Genomic DNA, 17,008 nt, shown 5'->3' with positions numbered 1-17,008 from the left:
ACTGCCACCGTCTCGCTCCAACATGCCTTGATTGCCAGGCCACGACCCGTAACTCTTAATTGCGGCCGGTTGTGCACTGCGCTCGATGCCATAAACCACTCCAGATGCTTCCGGCCGCACGCTTGAAGCGTGCCCGTAAGCCCCCAAGCCGCTGGAGACCCGAGCTTGCTCAACAGGGTGCATGCTCGATGCTCTGCCGATATACTCCCGCCCCGCGTCTGCATATAACCTATGCTCCTGTGGCCGAACAGGAACAAACTCTCCCTGAGCCGCTAAAGGCCGTGTAGAGTACTCTCGAAATCGCCCATCCCTATTCTCGTATGTGACATACTCTGGCTGCGTCATAATACGTCGAGGCGCAGCGTACGGAGACGCAGGTTGCGCAAACATATAACCTCGTTCTTCGAGAGCGCCCGGCCCTTGATAGCGTGCAAGAGCTTGCGCTGGCGCCCGCTCATACAGTCTGTCAGGCTCGCCTGGCAATGGTGATGGCGCCATGGAATGACGAACAATCTGTCTCGCAGGCTCGATGTATTCGCGGCCATAAGCGTCCACCAGTATTCTAGCTGGCTGCGGTCTTGTAGACTCGTGAAAGGCGTCGCCTTCAGGGTGCACACTGTAGCGACCGTTCTGAGGAGAATTGCCATAGGGAAGCGCACCGTCTTGAAACGCATCAGGGTGAACGGGTCGACTCATGTGTGACCCGCGAGATGAATATTCGTAAGGCAGCGCGGACTGTTGAACATATTCTCTTCTGTAACCGTCGTCAGTGATTACACGCTCAGTCACATATTCTCTTGGGACTCTCGTGTTGCTGTGCATGGTCGGCGCTGTTGCAAAGTACATGCCAGTTCCCGTGTTACCAGCCGGTTCCTGCTCTTGGCGATATTGAGCTTGCTGGAGTGGAGAGTTGGGTTTGCTAGGCCCGCTAGGTAGGGCAGGATCATATGACAGTTCGTCAAAGGATGGATTCTGATTCTGAGTCTTGAGCTGGCGCTGTCGTTTATTTGGTCGAATGTATGATGGCCCGGCCAGCGGCGACGGACTTCGTGGCTCAGCCTTGATATGCTGTGTGCTGCTCCCGAAAGACGGCAAGTTTTCCAGCGTCTGCTTGTCGGACTTTCTTTTCTTCCTCCTGTTTTTGCGTTTGCTCTGTCCACCCTGCGACGAGCTATCTGGACTCGTTCTCGAACCTGGTTCGCTGCGAAGGGCCGCCACTTGCGCAGGGGCCCCAGTATTGGAAGCAGAACTTTGCGTTCCACCATACAATCCAGGGATCTCGTTAGGCTTTGGTGGTTGGACCGGGTAACTAGGCAGCACTCGCCCGTTATTCTGGAGTAATGGCGATGGAGGGTGGAGGTCGATATACGAGGATGGCTGAGTTGGAGCAGTCTGTCCGCCAATAGGTGCACTTGCAGATGGCGCAGTGGTATTGGGCTGGCTCAAAGTCGCAACTGAGTTGTCGATGCAATTGTTCAAACCTGGCATAGCGCTCGGCTGCTTCTTTGTAGTAGGGGTTTCAGTGAGCTCGTCATAGGTACGGAGCTGGCGCGGCTTGTTCACACTACGGCGCCCATCCTGAGTTCTGGCTGGTATTGTTTTCGCTGCGGGTATGTTCGCTGGTGGCTGGTGTGCAGACGCAATACTGGTTGTGGGAGCCACAAAATTGACAGGAATCGGGGACGCTGGCTGGAATTCGGGCGTATCGTGCTGCGACGAGTAGAAGGTATTATCATCAAAAGAGTCATTCTCCGGACCGTTGCCATTGCCAGCACCCTGTTCCGCGTGGGCGGAGAAGTTCAATTCTGGCACCAGAATCAAAGCAGCGGCAAGAATAGCCGATACGTTGATAAAGTCTTGCGTATCCGGGCCATGCTTTTTGTTGCGATTTCTCTGTACATCCTCTCGTAGCTCCTGCTCTATTTGCTTCCTTTGCAATCGCAGGTCAGCACACGGCAGCTCGTCGGTGTTTGATAGGGGCATAGGACGGGGCTCGATCGGCGGCACTGCATTGGGTGCGGCAATGGAGAACGGCCCTACGGCGGGCAGTGCATTGGAGGCAAATGCCGTGCTATTATGGCCAGGAAGGGCTTTTGCACTGTTTTCATGGATAACATCAGTGGGAAGGGATAACGCAGCTTCCCTCAGAGGCTCGGAGACCTTGATAGTGGCATGTTTCCCTGCGAGGATCTCATCGCGAAAGCGAACGATTTTTTCGTACTGTTGCAGTGCATACGACTCGGCCTCACCGAGGCCGGGAGCTGCGATACCCTGTACAGCCATTGTCGTGATCGCGTCGATACTAGCAACGATTCTGCTCAAGTTTCATGCCTGATGCAGGTTGCCTCGTTTGCCTTCTGGCTTGCTAACCGCGTGCGCGGCCGAGTGGCAAGAGCGGCCACGACTCTGGCGCGGCTTGTGCTCGTAATTGCCCGGCAAACAACCAGTTGGTAGGTCCAAATAAATGCCACGTGCGGAGGTTGCGCAGGCTATGACAAGACGCGATGAGCCATTCTGCTCCTCTGCTTTTCTTGTTGTTTGTTTCCCTGGCGAGCTTTGTCAGGTCAGCGTACGTCTAATTTCGCTTCGGGTGGTATATCCACCTCATGTTTCAGGCGGTGAGCGTGGCAGAACTGTCGCGACAGTGCAGGCGTCCTAGGCAAGATGCTCCTTCCCCTTCTAAAATGACGATGGAGTAATTTTCTTGAAAAGGACATGTATCACATACTCGAAAGATAAAGTCAACGTTGTTTGGCCCAACGATTCGATTTTTACAAGGTACAGTGCATGTTGTTGTCATATTTACGCTCACCCGTGGTTCGAGCTCTTTTTCGTACACAGACCACAGGTATACGAACAGAGATCGCAAGGACTAGCAGCCAGAATCCCCAATCCAGCGGCCTTCCCAGTACGGGAAGCATGTACGGGCGACTAGATCTACAATTCGGTCAAAATTGCATGCCCACGAGCTCGAAAACGCTAGCGCCTTAATAAGCTGGTGGGCTGCAGTATTGGCACCGCCCAAGTCACCAGGGGGAAACGTCCTTGGGGCTACAAGTCGAAATAACATGTTTGAGAAAGGTCTTTCGGCACTCGTTGGGACGCACTGTGAACATGATAGCGTGGTGTGCTTTATTAAACGGAAGAGTTTAGAAATGGCGACTTCACGGAATTGTCACGTTCGATGCCCGGGGAGTCGCCGAAGCCAGCATATTGACGATGAGCGTCGTCTTGCTCTTGAAGACGGGAGCAGGTGGGCCGATCTGGCAACAGGTAAGGATACTGCTCTGGGTCATACCAGTACGTACAGGCAGTCCGCATTAGACAAAAAAGCGACCGGTTCAGCAAGCCTCTCTCAATCAACGGTCCAGTGCTTAATTAATCTCATGCCACTACGGTTAGATTGAATCGGTAAACAAAGGATGAACGAATATTGAATTGACCAAACAGCCTTTTCTATATTTTTTAATACTTCATCTGGCCTCTTCAACACAGTAGTAATATGTTGCGCTGATAACTCGTGAGCTGTACTGTGGTCGACCGGCGGTTTTTATCAGCCTCTCTCGGCGGGGCCTCACGTAACACATGAGACCGGTGTCGGCCCCACAAACTTTGTGTATGACTGCCCCTCAACTGCTTGACCAGCTTTAATTTCTCAACAATCCCGCCCTTCATCTCGAGCTTTTCAATTGCTCAACATCATCGCCCTTGGAAACGCAACCACTGCAACCAACGATACTCACAAGTATTTCCAGCATGGCCGAGAAAAAGGCGGACGCCCCGGCAGCTGGCATGCTCTGGGGGGGCAGGTTCACAGGTTCGAACGTCCCGGAAAGCAAACTCCAAATGCTGTATACTAACCTCACGGTGCGCAGGTGCGATTGATCCTCTCATGTATAAGTACAATGCGTCCATCGGGTACGACAAGGCTCTTTACAAAGAAGACATCCTTGGATCGATTGCTTTTGCCAGAGCCAACTCGAAGGCTGGCATTATCAGCGAAGACGAATTTCAGGCTATTGAGCGTGGCTTGCTTCAATTGATGGAAGAGTGGAAGCAGGGAACTTTCGCCATCATGTCGAATGACGAAGATGTGAGTAGCCACTCAATTCTACTCGACTTCTCGAGGCTAACAAAACGGACCAGATTCATACGGCAAACGAACGTCGCTTAGGAGAGGTCATCGGCAAGGACATCGCGGGTAAGCTGCACACAGGTCGCAGCCGAAACGAGCAAGTCGTCTGTGATATGCGCATGTGGTTACGCGATCGAATCCGCGAAATCGACAGCCAACTTGTTGCATTCCTCAAGGTCATTGTCGCACGTGCCGAGTCTGATGAAATGTAAGCCTAGCCCCATTTCACTAAAAGCGGCCCCTATGAACTGACAACTTCAGCGACTACATCATGCCTGGATACACCCATCTCCAACGTGCCCAGCCTGTCCGCTGGTCTCAATGGTTGATGTCACACGCCGCTGCGTTCAAGCAGGATCTCGAACGATTGCGCCAAGTTTTCGAAAGGGTCAATCTAAGTCCACTTGGTTGTGGCGCTTTGGCCGGCAATCCCTTTCGAATCGATCGAGACATGATAGCTAAGGAGCTTGGTTTTAGCGGAATAACGCTGAACTCCATGAATACTTCGGCCGACCGCGATTTCATCATCGAGTTCCTTGTCTGGAACTCGATTTTCACCAACCACATCAGCAGGTGGGCTGAGGACCTCGTCATATATTCGACATCTGAGTTTGGTTTCGTGCGACTGGCCGACGCCTATTCTACGGGTAGCTCTTTGATGCCCAATAAACACAACGCGGACTCTTTAGAGCTCCTGCGCGGCAAGTCGGGGCGTGCTTTCGGTCAAATGGCTGGATTAATGATGGTGAGTCCTCATGTTAACATATCTGCCACTTGCCTCGGCTTTGAGGCTGGCCAGGGGCGGGTCGAGAGTAGCTACTAACCATTCACGTGCTAGACTGTGAAAGGCTTGCCATCTTGCTACAACAAAGATCTCCAGGAAGGGTGGGAGCCTATGCTGGATTCGGTTCAGACTGTGTCGGATAGCCTAGGCATAGCCAATGGTGTCATTGCTACCTTGAAGGTGCGACCAGAGCGGATGGAGGCTGCTCTGGACAAGACGATGCTAGCCACTGATGTCGCGGAGTGGTTGGTGAGGAAAGGGTGTCCGTTCAGAGAGGCTCACCATATCTCTGGACGCGTTGTTGCATTGTCTGAAAATTCAGAGACTTCGATGGACAAGCTGACCCTTGAGCAACTACAAGCCATTGATTCTCGTTTCACGGCAGACATTGCGGAGGCATTCGAATATGACGCGAGTGTCGAGGCGAAATCGTCTAAAGGCGGTACCAGTCGATCAAGCGTGCTGGAGCAGATCCAGGTACTCAGGGCTATGTTAGATTAAGGGTTTCGTAGCCTAATACGGGATGCGACTGCAGCAAGGGAATGTAGGACGGACATCACGAATGGCAAACTTCTTGCTGGAAAAAAGATATCATTCAAGAGCGACGCTCTTGAATGAACGAAGAAGTTATAAAATGACACAATATCGCCAGAGAAAATCAAACAGGACAACGGCCGAAGGAGCCGTTCTTTCGTATTCATAACTAGACGCTAAAATAGAGCGAAAATTGAACGAAGTCGTTAAAGCAAAGTATGAAGTCGAGGTTGCGTTGGTCATTAAAGGAAGGGGAGGGTTAAGGTGATTTAAGGTGACTCACTGAGCCAAGGAGCAGGACCGGCGGTGCTGACTAACGAGGCCATGACACCCTCTTGGTTTTCGTGCTAGACTACTCGTGTAATAAACTATACAAGAAATATCGCACCAACTACTGCATTGCGGAAGCAAGTCGTTTCGATATCAGTACAAATTTTGAAATTTGTATATAAGCAGGCCATCTTCATCTGATGCGCAGCTGGAGACTACATCGCAACCCCATCAAAAGACTATCGCCGCAAACTTATCGGCGCCTTCCGACAACCTCCTTCAAAAGCACCAGCTCATATTCTCGGTCATTATCTCACTGCTGGCCTGAGAATCTCACTTGCTCCACTGTTCGATTCTTTGCAACTTCGCTCAACATGGCCGCCACAAATGGAGACAGATCGAAACTGCCTGTCTTGTTCTTGTATGGCTTTCCCCCGCCAACCTTGACCTCGCTCGCGTACTGATCCATCCGCCGCAGTGACATTGACAACTGCCTCTATGCGCGAAGTGAGTTTGCCATATACACGGTGTGTCAGCGAGAGTCAAATCTAACGAGAGGAATAGGCACGCGAGTGCAGGAGCTCATGTCTGATCTCATTGACAAGTACTTTGCCCAGCACCTGAGCCTACCCCATGAGGAGGCGGTGCGGCTGCACAGCGAGTACTACACAAACTACGGTCTCGCGATCGAGGGTCTCGTGCGTCACCACGAGATTGACCCCATGGACTACAACGCCAAGGTGGACGACGCTCTGCCGCTGGAGTCCATCATCAAGCCGAATCCCGAGCTGCGCCAGCTCCTCCAGGATATTGACAGGAGCGAGGTCCGGCTGTGGCTGTTCACCAACGCCTACAAGACGCATGGTGAGCGCGTCGTAAAGCTGCTCGGGATCGACGACCAGTTCGAGGGATTGACGTACTGCGACTATTCCGCGGTGCCATTCGTTTGCAAACCCCAGCCGGACAGCTACAAGAGAAGCATGCGTCAAGCTGGTGTCGAGAACCCCGCCCAATGCTACTTTGTTGGTACGTTTGGGCCATGTGCGCAGCGTGAGATGCATTCACTGACCTTGTCTTATAGACGACTCTTACATGAATTGCAAAAATGCTCAGGCATATGGATGGACCGCCGCTCACCTGGTTGAAGAGGGCATCAAGGAACCCTCGACAAAAGCATCGCAGTTCCAGATTAAGCACCTGCGGGAGCTACGTGATATTTATCCCCAGTTCTTCAAGTCCAGTTAGTTGAATTCCTTCTTGCGATTTAAAGCTAGAAATAGACGAATAGAATACAAAGATCATGTGGACTGTCATGTCGAGATCAAAAGACTACACGTGAATGACAAATTCCTTGCGGCAAGTAAGACCGCCTTTCCCTAACTCCTCGCTATGTCATGATATAAAAACAGGTGGTTACTTCGTTTGGTGCCGTCTAAGGTCGCCGGATACTGCAAATCACCGAATCCAGTTGCGTAAGGATCCCATCGCGTTCTTTCAGCGCCTCTTGTCTCTCTGCTTCAGCCGCTTTCAGGTCCTCTTCAAGGTCCTTGATGGCCTTTTCCTGATCCTGTTCGCTATTGTTTAATCCTGGCAGGAGCGATATCAAGTATTCGATTTGCTGCTCTTTAAAGATGAGATCGCGCGAGAGTTCGTTGAGGCCGGCCGCGAATTCGTCCTCGGGGAGAGGGTCGACTAGATTCCCAGGGCACATTAGCGTACACCGTATGGTTTCTTTGTACGTGGTCTTTGTTTACCTTCTTTCTGAGTCGGCTCCTGCTTCACATCGCGAACCTTGTCGTTGGGCCCCAGAGTCTTGAGATCGTGTCTTCGGTGGACAAAGTGCAAGGATGCGACAAACTGCTGCGCGAGCTGCGGGGGGGGGGGGAAGAGTGGTCAGCTCCTAGAATTGCGGCACCGTCACCGAAGATCTGGTGCTCCTTACCTGGTCAACAGCATCTTGCAATTGGGTCAGACTATCTCCCATAGTGAAGGCGCGCTGCTGAAGATGGGTTGGCGATGAATGTAGCTTGGCGGTTGGGAAGCTTGTCTGTCGACCGGTTGGCCTGCCCCAGCGACACACTGTGCCCAAAACAGCGCTATTAGCAATGGCGAAAGCGCTAGCGCAGGCCGGACGGATCGCGGGCAATAGACGATCCGGCGCGCCCCCAAAGCAAAGCAAAGCCACCTGGTCAGAAAGTGAACACTCTGTTGTGTAAGGCAATAGGTGTCATCCAGGAGTGTGCACTTCTCTCTCTCCCGCCTTTGCTCTTCTGCAACTTGCACCAGCATCCGACTTTTTCTTTTTCGCTGGGCTGTCCGCGCATCCTATTTGCACTCGTTTTTGTTTTTATCCTGTCCTTGTCTAACGAATCGTCTCTTCTTTTATTTAATCGCCTCCTCATTTGTACCAAAGCGAGGCCATCGCAATGTCTGCGCCGCCACCACCACAGCAGGGCGGCATGCCCATGCCCATGCCAGGCCCGGGCCAGCAGCCCACGCCCGAGCAGATTGCGGAACTGCAGCGCCGAATCACAGAGGACGCGGCAAAGGCCGGCATGACGGTCCCCGAATTCATCGAGCACATCAAGAGACAGCGTATGCAGGCCATGCAGCAGGCCCAGCAGCAGCACCAGCACCAGCACGGCGACGGCAACGACCACGGCCACTCGCACGATCACGATCAGGACGGCCACGGCCACGCGCACCCTCACCAGCAGCAGCAGGGCCAACCCCAGCCCATCACACCGGGACCTCCCAACCCCAAGGCCATTGCGCTCGCCAAGTTTCTGCGCGGCCAGGACATGAAGCCTCGCACAGTCATTCTCAACGGCGAGCGCAAAGACATGTTCCGAGGTAATGACTGCTCCAGAGAGTCCTCCCTCCTCTCATCTCAAGTAGCGAGAGTCGCTGGCTAACAAGGCGATAAATAATAGTCAAGCGTGCGCTGCGAACTCTCCAGTCCCCCGCCTACGAAAAGGCCCGCAAGAAGAACCCCCTCTTGCCCGAAATCACCGACCGCGCATCCCTCGAAAACACCTTCAAGCTGCTGCCCCTCAGCATGCTCGCTCTGCGAGTCTCCCAGATCGAGCCCGCCCTGGGCCCCAACGGCAAGAAGCCCAAGCGCGTCAAGGGCCAGTGGAACGTGCGCATCGAGCAGCAGCAGGAGGCCCAGGACGAAATGTACTACGTGTGGCTGTGGGAGGGCAGCCAGGTCAAGCGCCAGGTCTATGCCGCCCTCGCCCTCGTCGCCATCTTCGCCATTGTCCTGTACCCTCTCTGGCCGCTCAAGCTCCGCCAGGGCGTCTACTACCTCAGCTGGGGCATGCTCGGTCTCCTCGGTCTCTTCTTCGCCATGGCCATTTTCCGCGTCATCCTCTTCTGCATCACATACTTTGCCGTTCCGCCCGGTCTGTGGCTGTACCCCAACCTCTGGGAGGACGTGTCATTCATGGACAGTTTCCGACCCGTCTGGGCCTGGCATGAGGTAAGATGATTTGAGAGGAGTGTGTGTCTATGAACATGTGTGCTAACAAAGCTGGAAATAGACTGAGAAGCCCAAGAAGAAGAAGAAGCGCACGCAGGCTGGCGCGGCCAACTCGACCATGGCGGCCGCTACTGGACAAGTCGCACCCACGAGCGCCACCACGACCGGCACCGATACCCAGATCAACACGGGAGCTCAGCAGCGCTACGTGGCCCCCAAGGTGGAGGAGCTGCAGGACGACGAGTAATCGAATCAACGGGGACGTCGGCGTGCGAGTGTCTGGCGATGTTCGGCGAGACGGGGCGCAAAACATGCACAAAATATCTCGAGGGACATTTACTCACTTACCAATGTCAGGTGGAGGAGCGCAGCGGAGGAACAGGGCTCGAGATGCTGGAGTTTCTGTATAGATTCTTTTTTTTTTTTAACTTTCCATTGCACAGAATGACGGAAATGGACTCTTCTATGGTGTTGACGACACAATTTCGACGACAATTCCTGATCAAGTCGCTGTGAGGTGTAATCAAACAGTATATACATGTATGTATTCCTGGAAAGCTCATGTCTAAATCTTTACCTGGCGAGGTGCGTCATGTACAGCCGGCCTCTCGTCTAGTTCTTCTTCTGGCAGCCCGTGGTCTCGCTGCCCTTTGCGCGCTTGTAGTACCAGACGGCGTTTTCGGCTTTGGCGCAGTTGCCAAGGCTGCCACCGACAACGTCGGCATCCACGCGGACCACGTCCTTGCTCTGAACGCGGCCGACGACGTGGTTGTAGTACCAAACCTCCTGGAACTGCGTGCGACCGTTGTCGCTGGAGCCCTTGCCGGCCGCCGTTTCGTTGTACTTGGGCCCGCCGCAGCCGAGGTAGGGGACCTTGCCGTAACCCTTCTTGAGGGCGGTCTGGATGTTGGAGAGGGTGTAGCCAGTCGTGTTGGAGGGCTTGATGCCAGCGTCGGCGAGCCAATGCCAGGTGGGCAGGTCCTTGTAGTAGCTGATGACGGTCTCGAAAAACTCAAACAAATCGTCGTACTTGCTGGCCTTGGGACCCTGTGAGCGGTGGTGGGAAAACCAAGAGTTAGCGGATTGTAAAGGCACGAATGAGAAAGACATTGACGTACGAAGCATTCGGTCTGAAAGGTAGAAAAGCAGGTGGCATGCTTGGAGTACTCGTGCGCCCAGAGAACCCAGTTGCGGTCGCCTTGGGCGATCCAGTACTTGTTCATCCAGGCAAGAAGATCAGACTTGCCGTAAGGCGCAAACCACTTGTCGATGGACTCGCCCTGGTAAGGCGGCACGGGGGTGCCACCGGGGGTGCCTGTGGTGGTGTTGGGCGAAGGCTTAGGGTCATACTGACGGTTCAGGTCGCAGTACTGAGTATATGAACCTTGATTAAAGTTAGGAGCGTGCGAAGAATTGAAATTGAATACGAGCCAGAAACACACCGTTGCAAAAGTCTGGAGGTGGTGACAGAGTTAGCGATTGACAAGGGCGCTAGAGGTGATGTTGAGAGCTTACCAGGCCACAGGCCGTGAATGGTCCAGGACTTCTGGGGCAGGATCTGGCCTTCGCCCTCGAATCCGGTGTAAACGTCCCAGAACTGGGTTTGAAGCTACATCGTGATTGAATGTCAGCCAAAATCTGTCGCAGCCACTAAGGCCAGGCGTGTGCGCCAAGCCGGGATGTATTCATACCACCAGGCCGCCAAAGGTCTCGGAGCAGCAGGTGTCGACCTTGCCGGGAACAGCATCTGCGGAGCAAGAGAGGACAGGCTCGCCTAAAGTAAACATTTAGCCATAATGGACTCGAAATAATGGCTTCAAGCACTGAGAGTTTGGGTCGCGGCGCACTCAGAACACAGGTGTGGTTATCGGTGGTAACGCCAGGGTACAGAGCGGCGGCGGCGAGCGGGACAAGCGCCGCAGCGGGGAGGATCGCGGATTTGACCATTGTCGCTAGGTGACAGCAATTGAAGAATCAATGGATGGTTCGAAAATCCCGTTCAGTGACGATCAGAGACAAGGAAGGGAAGAAAGAAAACGGATATGGCCGGCCGGGGGCAGTGGCAGGTGCTTTTATCTGACGTCCTTCTCTTTTCGTGTTAGCTGTGTTGCGTCGAGCTGGACCAGCTAACAAGGCGGCCAATTGCGGGTCAGGACTTTTTGACGACGCCATAATCATGGTGGCAGAAATTCCAATGCAATCTTCCTGGTATCTTCAGCTGCTTTTCCCCTGTGCAAATTTACTGCAGAGTAACTAGTGGGCAAGTGCAGCCCGCATGCAACAGCCAAGGCCGGCGTGGAGGCTCGGTTTGGCAGGCGGAGGACAGGTGAGAGCACCTGGGGTAATGCGACGCTGTGGTAGGCCAATTTGGGCGCTGGGAGGCGCACACGCTAGCTCTGGTGATCGCAAGATGGCTGGGCTTGACCGAATTTGCGAATAGCACCGTCTTCGGTGGCCCAACAAGGGCAACGTTCAAGACTGCGGCCAGGTCCGATAGAGGCCGGACTTTGAGGTGGCTTGTGGACGGGCCGTATCTCAGAAACGGCTGGCCCAGCTGGCACTGCTTTACGTCAATTATTAGCGGATGATTCTGCAATACTCCATCCAGACATCCACTGCGCGGGGAAATGTGAGAACGGCAGAGTCTCCTAATAAGAAGCGCTAGCCCACGTGTACGTCCTGCCAGGGGGGTCCAAGTTGATGATATATTGGTGGTTCTATATCTTGCCACAAATATACCGTTCGAGATCACGCGTGGCCTGTCTATTCGCTTAATTATCCGTTGAACGCCTGCGCTGATATATCTTTGTAGAAGAACGTGCCGTCCTTGAGCTCTCCCGTGGGGCTGATGCCATAGTTGGGGATCTTTCCCACTTGGGTGTATCCCAGTTTTTTGTAGACAGCCTCGGCCGGGCTTCCAGTTTCCGTGTCCAAAAGCTGTGAAGAATCTGTCAACAAGGCGAAACCGGCAGTGAAAATCAGAACATCTCACCAGCATCGTGCGCTGCCTGTTCAGCGCCTCTGCCTCCAACGCAGCCATCAATAGTCTAGCGCCGCCTCTCCCTCGAAAGGTTTTACGAATGAGCAGCTTCTCGACCATGCATCGAAACGGCCCAGTCTCTGACGGTGGCATGTACAACATGACAACACCCATAATCTCGGGTCCTTTTATGCGTTCAGAGGGATCCACGTCGTCTATCAGCAAAAACATGATTCGGCTGCCATCTGCGATTTCCGCTATGCGACTTTTCCACCATGAAAGCAGCTTGTCATGCGACAGTGGCGGTAAAAATGTGGCTATCGTGCGATCATGTGTGATGCAGGATGCGTGGATGGCGGCAAGATATGGCGTCACATGCGAATGCTCTTTGGCATCGAAGAGGATAACAGAGGGCGAGCCTGACATGATGCGGCACCGGAGAGTGGCGTCTGTATCTTGAGAAAACGTCCAGGGGCGCCTGAGAGTAATGTGCGCGGAGCAAAGATGATCTCATGCACGATGGATAGGGTAGGTGGGCAGATCGGGAGCTCCTCGAGATGGAATGTCGAGTGTCTGCGTGTGCCTGAATGGCGCCGCTTTACTGAAATTAGATTGTAGCTGTAGAATGCAGGCTGATGTAGGACGCAGTGCCGTGGACAGCTCGACTGCGCAGATTGCTAGGTTTGGGTGTTGGTAATTTTTGCCGTGACCGTGAAAGAAAGTGGTGGAGACGGGAGGTGAGCAGGAAGACAGCATCACCACCGGAGCCTACTGCTTAGGCGTGTTCAACAATGGCAATCATGTCGCACAACGAGGGTGCTGGGCCGAAATATTTCTGCAGCTACGGAAAATCAGCCTAAACCTAAAGAGAAGAAAAAGAAGAAGAAGAAGAAGAAGAAGAAGAAAAATTACAACCTCATTGCTAGAGTATCTCAGCAATGTTCAAAGCTTGAGCTTGCTGCAGCTATTTACTATTAGCGTTTGTCGGTAGCCGCACGGAGGTGCCAAAAAGATACGCCGCTCAAGCAGAAATAATGACTTATTATCTTCTTTATCTTCTGGTAGTTATTGCATCTTTTCTTTTCCTAGTCTTTCTTATTCTTCTTATTCTTTCGTATTCGCCTTATCTCAACTAGGTCTTTCATATTTCTATTCTTCTTATTCTCCTTTGGATTTTTTCCTTTTCTGATAACTAACTAACAGCCTCACCATTAGCGTCTTTTTTGCTACTCTGTGCCTACCTAGCAAAGGGTAGATGGATGCTCCCCTGCCGCTCTTGCGGCTTCCCTTTTGGCAGGCAAGCACTTGCCGACGACGCCCCTCCACCAAATAATAATTACTGTCTGAATGGACTGGCATCCCTTCCGTACACCCTAACATACTATCTTGGCAGCCGCTAGCTGCGCGTTTCTGCCTCGCTGGCGGGGTTGCATCATACGTTCATGTGCAGTCTTCTCATGACACTGGCTTGCTCGGACCTGGTGGTACGCGTTGCTAGCAGCAGCTGGCTGCGCTAGTTAATAGCTGCCCGGCCGTTCTTCCGATTCCCAGCCATCCGCTTTCCACGCCGGGACCTCTTTCGACACTGCTGCAGTAATGTGAAATACAAGACTGAACAGCGTTTTTCGAGCAATTTCGATTAGTAGTGCTACAGCTAATCGCAGCCGCGCAGTCATGGAGCCCGATTTCCAAGCGTCCGAAGCTCACACCCACACCCCCTTCAAGAAGGTCGAGGCCGGGATCGAGGCGTTGTTTTCAGGCGAGAAGCATTCACATATTCATGTGGGACATGTATGCGATCACCTACACCCTGAGCATCTGACCAATCGCTATCACTCCTTTGCGCCGGAAACAACTGGCGATGCGAAATGGTTCGTCGACGGGTGCTCCTATTTCTACGCAGTCTCTCAAGCACTCGAGCGTGAGTGCAGCGACTACTGTGACTTGAATTTCGCATGTAGCTAAACGTATTCTACAGGTGCCGAGCAGTCTATATACATCCTGGATTGGTGGCTAAGCCCTGAGTTGTACCTGCGGCGGCCCCCTTCCAAGAATGCACAGTATCGCTTAGACGCCATGCTCAAGGCAGCTGCTGAGCGCGGTGTCACCGTCAATGTCATCATTTACAAAGAAGTACAGGCTGCGCTTACACTTGATTCTGCCGTAAGTAACTCCATTACAGCTCCTCGCAACAAGTTTCTCGCTCAAAACCATTGTAGCATACCAAAAAAGCACTAGAGGCTCTGCATCCCAACATTCATGTCTTCCGCCACCCTGACCATGTCCCCACTGGCTATGACATCAAGTCAGAGTTTAGGAAAGCTTTCAAAGATCTCACTCATTTCGACCTCGCCAAAGCATCACATGCCGCTGTCAAGGCCGTTTATGGTGTAACAGATGACATAGTATTGTACTGGGCACACCACGAAAAGCTTCTCATCGTCGACGACAGGATTTGCTTCATGGGTGGCCTGGATCTCTGCTTTGGACGTTGGGACACCAACAGCCATCCCATTGCTGATGCGCACCCTGAAAACTTGGATGCTATAATATTTCCAGGCCAAGACTACAACAATGCTCGGATCTTCGACTTTTCGGATGTTTTCGACTGGGAGCAAAACAAGCGTACGCAACACACAATGTATCGTTTGTACTTGGCTGTTGACTGACTGATTGTATCATAGTGGACAGAACAAAGAGCTCGAGAATGGGATGGTCTGACGTGGCGCTCTGCATGACAGGTAGCATTACTCATAGCCTCATAGATCACTTCGTTGACCGATGGTAAGTCGAACCAGCCAAGTGCTCTTCCGTCTTCTCATCCAGCCTAGGAACTACATATACGACGCCAAGTACGGCGAAAAGAATGGTGACAAGTACAGTCGCATGGCTACGCCAGATACAATCGAGGAAATCGGCAAGACTGTACACCAAGCGGTTGGTTCACTTAGGAAAAGGTTCACTAGAGGTCTGCGCGGTCTTGGCCGCAGAAAATCTGAAGCCTCAAAGGACAGGCTGGACATTCAGCTCACTCGCAGGTAAGACCACTCTGCTGAAGTCGACTGTGCTATCTATGGCTAACTAGAAGTTAGCTGCGGTCGCTGGTCTTCTGGCCACCGCACGGAGCACTCCATCGCCAACGCCTACGTTGATGCAATTTTGAAAGCCAAGCATTTCGTTTATATCGAAAATCAGGTAAGAAGAACTCGCACTAGATCCTTGGGAAGCTTGGCCAGCGGCCATTTCTGACGCATTCAGTTCTTCATTACGGCGACGAGCAATAAACAACACCCCGTCGTGAACAAAATTGGCGCAGCCATCGTTCAAAGAATCCAGCGCGCGCATGCTAATAAAGAGCGTTTCAAAATGTGGGTTGTGATACCTGCGGTTCCAGGATTTGCGGGCGACCTCAAGGCCAATGATGCGCTGGGTACTCGTGCAATCATGAAGTACCAGTATAGCTCCATCTCTCGTGGAGGTCACAGCATCATGGAGAGGCTCAAACAGGCTGGCATCGAAGATCCGACCGAGTATATTAGCTTCTACAATCTGCGCAACTTCGATCGCATCAACACGTCTACCACCATGGAAGAAGCTGAAAGGAAGGCTGGAGTTGGATACGAAGAGGCCAGAAAAGAGCACGACGACCAAGTTGGTGCGGGGAACTATCCGCAAGGCGAAGGCACTGGCGGAACCACAGGCTCCTACAAAAAGTATCAGGAGCAAGCACGAACAGTTGTGGACAAAACGAAAAACTCTGTCGTTGCGGCCTACATGGATGGGCGAGATGAACTCTCGGATTTCGTCTGGGACGGTAGCGCAGACGCTGAGATGGATGCATTTGTTAGCGAAGAACTTTACATCCACTCAAAGCTTCTCATAGCCGACGATCGTCTCGTCATTTGCGGATCTGCCAATCTCAACGACCGTTCACAGCTCGGCACTCACGATTCAGAAATCGCCGTCGTCATTGAGAATGGCCCGCAGGTCTCCAGCACCCTGGATGGTAAGCCCTACCGAGCCTCCAAGTTTGCTTCGTCTCTTCGTCGCGAAATTTTCCGCAAACACCTTGGCCTGCTCCCGCACCAGGATCCCGAGAAACCCAACGTAAACTGGCATCCCATCACGGACGCCCTCAACGAATACGATTGGGGTTCCCCCGCCGACGTCCTTGTTCGCGATCCTTTGCACCCTAACTTTTTGAACCTCTGGCGTGGGACGGCAAAGTCGAACACGGAAATTTTCCGAAAAGTATTCCATCCCGTTCCCGACGACACGGTGCGGTCCTGGAAAGACTACGACGACTTCTTCACCAAACACTTCAAGACGGCTGCAGAGATGAAAAAGGAAGAGCACCACGCTAGTAAGAAAGACGCTGCCAAGACAGAGCCGGCAGACGCAACTGCTGGCAAGGCCGACACGAAAGATGCAAACAAGGGTGCGAGCGCAGGCAATGATGCAGATTTCAAGAACGAGGAAAAGGAAGAGCTGGAGCAGGCTGAGGAGAATGCTGGGATCCAGGAAGAGGCCCAAGTCGAACAGGATGTTGCCAAAATCGAAAATAGAAAAGAGAAACCGGAGAAAGATAGCAAGGAAGAGGAGAAGCAGGCGCAAAAGGTCGAGTATGGTCACGTTGTCCACAGCGAGTTCCCCGGTGGCATAAAGGAGCTGCGGGAATGGCTGGGCCGCGTGCGAGGCACTCTTGTCGAGATGCCTCTAGACTTTTTGGTTGATGTCGACGACATTGCCAAGACGGGTCTAACGCTCAACAGCCTGACGGAGGAGATTTATACCTAGACAAAGTCTTCTTAGCCCCTTTGA

The 17,008-nt window shown here is 52.8% G+C and overlaps 8 protein-coding genes across 8 annotated transcripts; 4 read left to right on the top strand and 4 right to left on the bottom strand.

Annotated features, from left to right (window-relative positions):
- Positions 1-272: 272 nt before the first annotated feature.
- On the bottom strand, positions 273-2,195 carry LMH87_006271 (uncharacterized protein; the record flags this gene model as incomplete). The annotated part of the gene is made up of 5 exons (XM_056204130.1): positions 273-310; positions 368-443; positions 511-1,309; positions 1,370-2,098; positions 2,161-2,195. 5 exons carry the CDS (start codon positions 2,193-2,195, stop codon positions 273-275), a joined length of 1,677 nt encoding a protein of 558 aa, XP_056059518.1.
- A 1,561-nt stretch (positions 2,196-3,756) lies between these two features.
- Positions 3,757-5,420, top strand: LMH87_006270 (uncharacterized protein; the record flags this gene model as incomplete). Its single annotated transcript, XM_056204129.1, has 5 exons — positions 3,757-3,817; positions 3,876-4,093; positions 4,147-4,343; positions 4,397-4,880; positions 4,974-5,420. 5 exons carry the CDS (start codon positions 3,757-3,759, stop codon positions 5,418-5,420), a joined length of 1,407 nt encoding a protein of 468 aa, XP_056059517.1.
- A 503-nt stretch (positions 5,421-5,923) lies between these two features.
- On the top strand, positions 5,924-6,968 carry LMH87_006269 (uncharacterized protein; the record flags this gene model as incomplete). The annotated part of the gene is made up of 4 exons (XM_056204128.1): positions 5,924-6,144; positions 6,202-6,230; positions 6,288-6,749; positions 6,805-6,968. 4 exons carry the CDS (start codon positions 5,924-5,926, stop codon positions 6,966-6,968), a joined length of 876 nt encoding a protein of 291 aa, XP_056059516.1.
- Positions 6,969-7,155: 187 nt separating this feature from the next.
- Positions 7,156-7,707, bottom strand: LMH87_006268 (uncharacterized protein; the record flags this gene model as incomplete). The annotated part of the gene is made up of 3 exons (XM_056204127.1): positions 7,156-7,415; positions 7,478-7,592; positions 7,666-7,707. 3 exons carry the CDS (start codon positions 7,705-7,707, stop codon positions 7,156-7,158), a joined length of 417 nt encoding a protein of 138 aa, XP_056059515.1.
- A 442-nt stretch (positions 7,708-8,149) lies between these two features.
- LMH87_006267 (uncharacterized protein) lies at positions 8,150-9,454 on the top strand (the record flags this gene model as incomplete). The annotated part of the gene is made up of 3 exons (XM_056204126.1): positions 8,150-8,576; positions 8,657-9,207; positions 9,269-9,454. The coding sequence occupies 3 exons, from the start codon at positions 8,150-8,152 to the stop codon at positions 9,452-9,454; spliced, it is 1,164 nt and encodes a 387-aa protein (XP_056059514.1).
- Positions 9,455-9,819: 365 nt separating this feature from the next.
- On the bottom strand, positions 9,820-11,154 carry LMH87_006266 (uncharacterized protein; the record flags this gene model as incomplete). The annotated part of the gene is made up of 6 exons (XM_056204125.1): positions 9,820-10,254; positions 10,326-10,591; positions 10,650-10,661; positions 10,723-10,816; positions 10,899-10,981; positions 11,055-11,154. The coding sequence occupies 6 exons, from the start codon at positions 11,152-11,154 to the stop codon at positions 9,820-9,822; spliced, it is 990 nt and encodes a 329-aa protein (XP_056059513.1).
- Positions 11,155-11,982: 828 nt separating this feature from the next.
- Positions 11,983-12,613, bottom strand: LMH87_006265 (uncharacterized protein; the record flags this gene model as incomplete). Its single annotated transcript, XM_056204124.1, has 2 exons — positions 11,983-12,144; positions 12,200-12,613. 2 exons carry the CDS (start codon positions 12,611-12,613, stop codon positions 11,983-11,985), a joined length of 576 nt encoding a protein of 191 aa, XP_056059512.1.
- Positions 12,614-13,861: 1,248 nt separating this feature from the next.
- LMH87_006264 (uncharacterized protein) lies at positions 13,862-16,984 on the top strand (the record flags this gene model as incomplete). Its single annotated transcript, XM_056204123.1, has 7 exons — positions 13,862-14,108; positions 14,166-14,350; positions 14,407-14,812; positions 14,872-14,971; positions 15,019-15,225; positions 15,280-15,382; positions 15,446-16,984. 7 exons carry the CDS (start codon positions 13,862-13,864, stop codon positions 16,982-16,984), a joined length of 2,787 nt encoding a protein of 928 aa, XP_056059511.1.
- Positions 16,985-17,008: the final 24 nt, after the last annotated feature.

Source organism: Akanthomyces muscarius, chromosome 1 (genome assembly GCF_028009165.1).
Source record: "Akanthomyces muscarius strain Ve6 chromosome 1, whole genome shotgun sequence".
Lineage (NCBI taxonomy): Eukaryota > Fungi > Ascomycota > Sordariomycetes > Hypocreales > Cordycipitaceae > Akanthomyces > Akanthomyces muscarius.
Note: the sequence above shows the minus strand (reverse complement) of the source record. Positions and strands in the feature narration are given on the sequence as shown.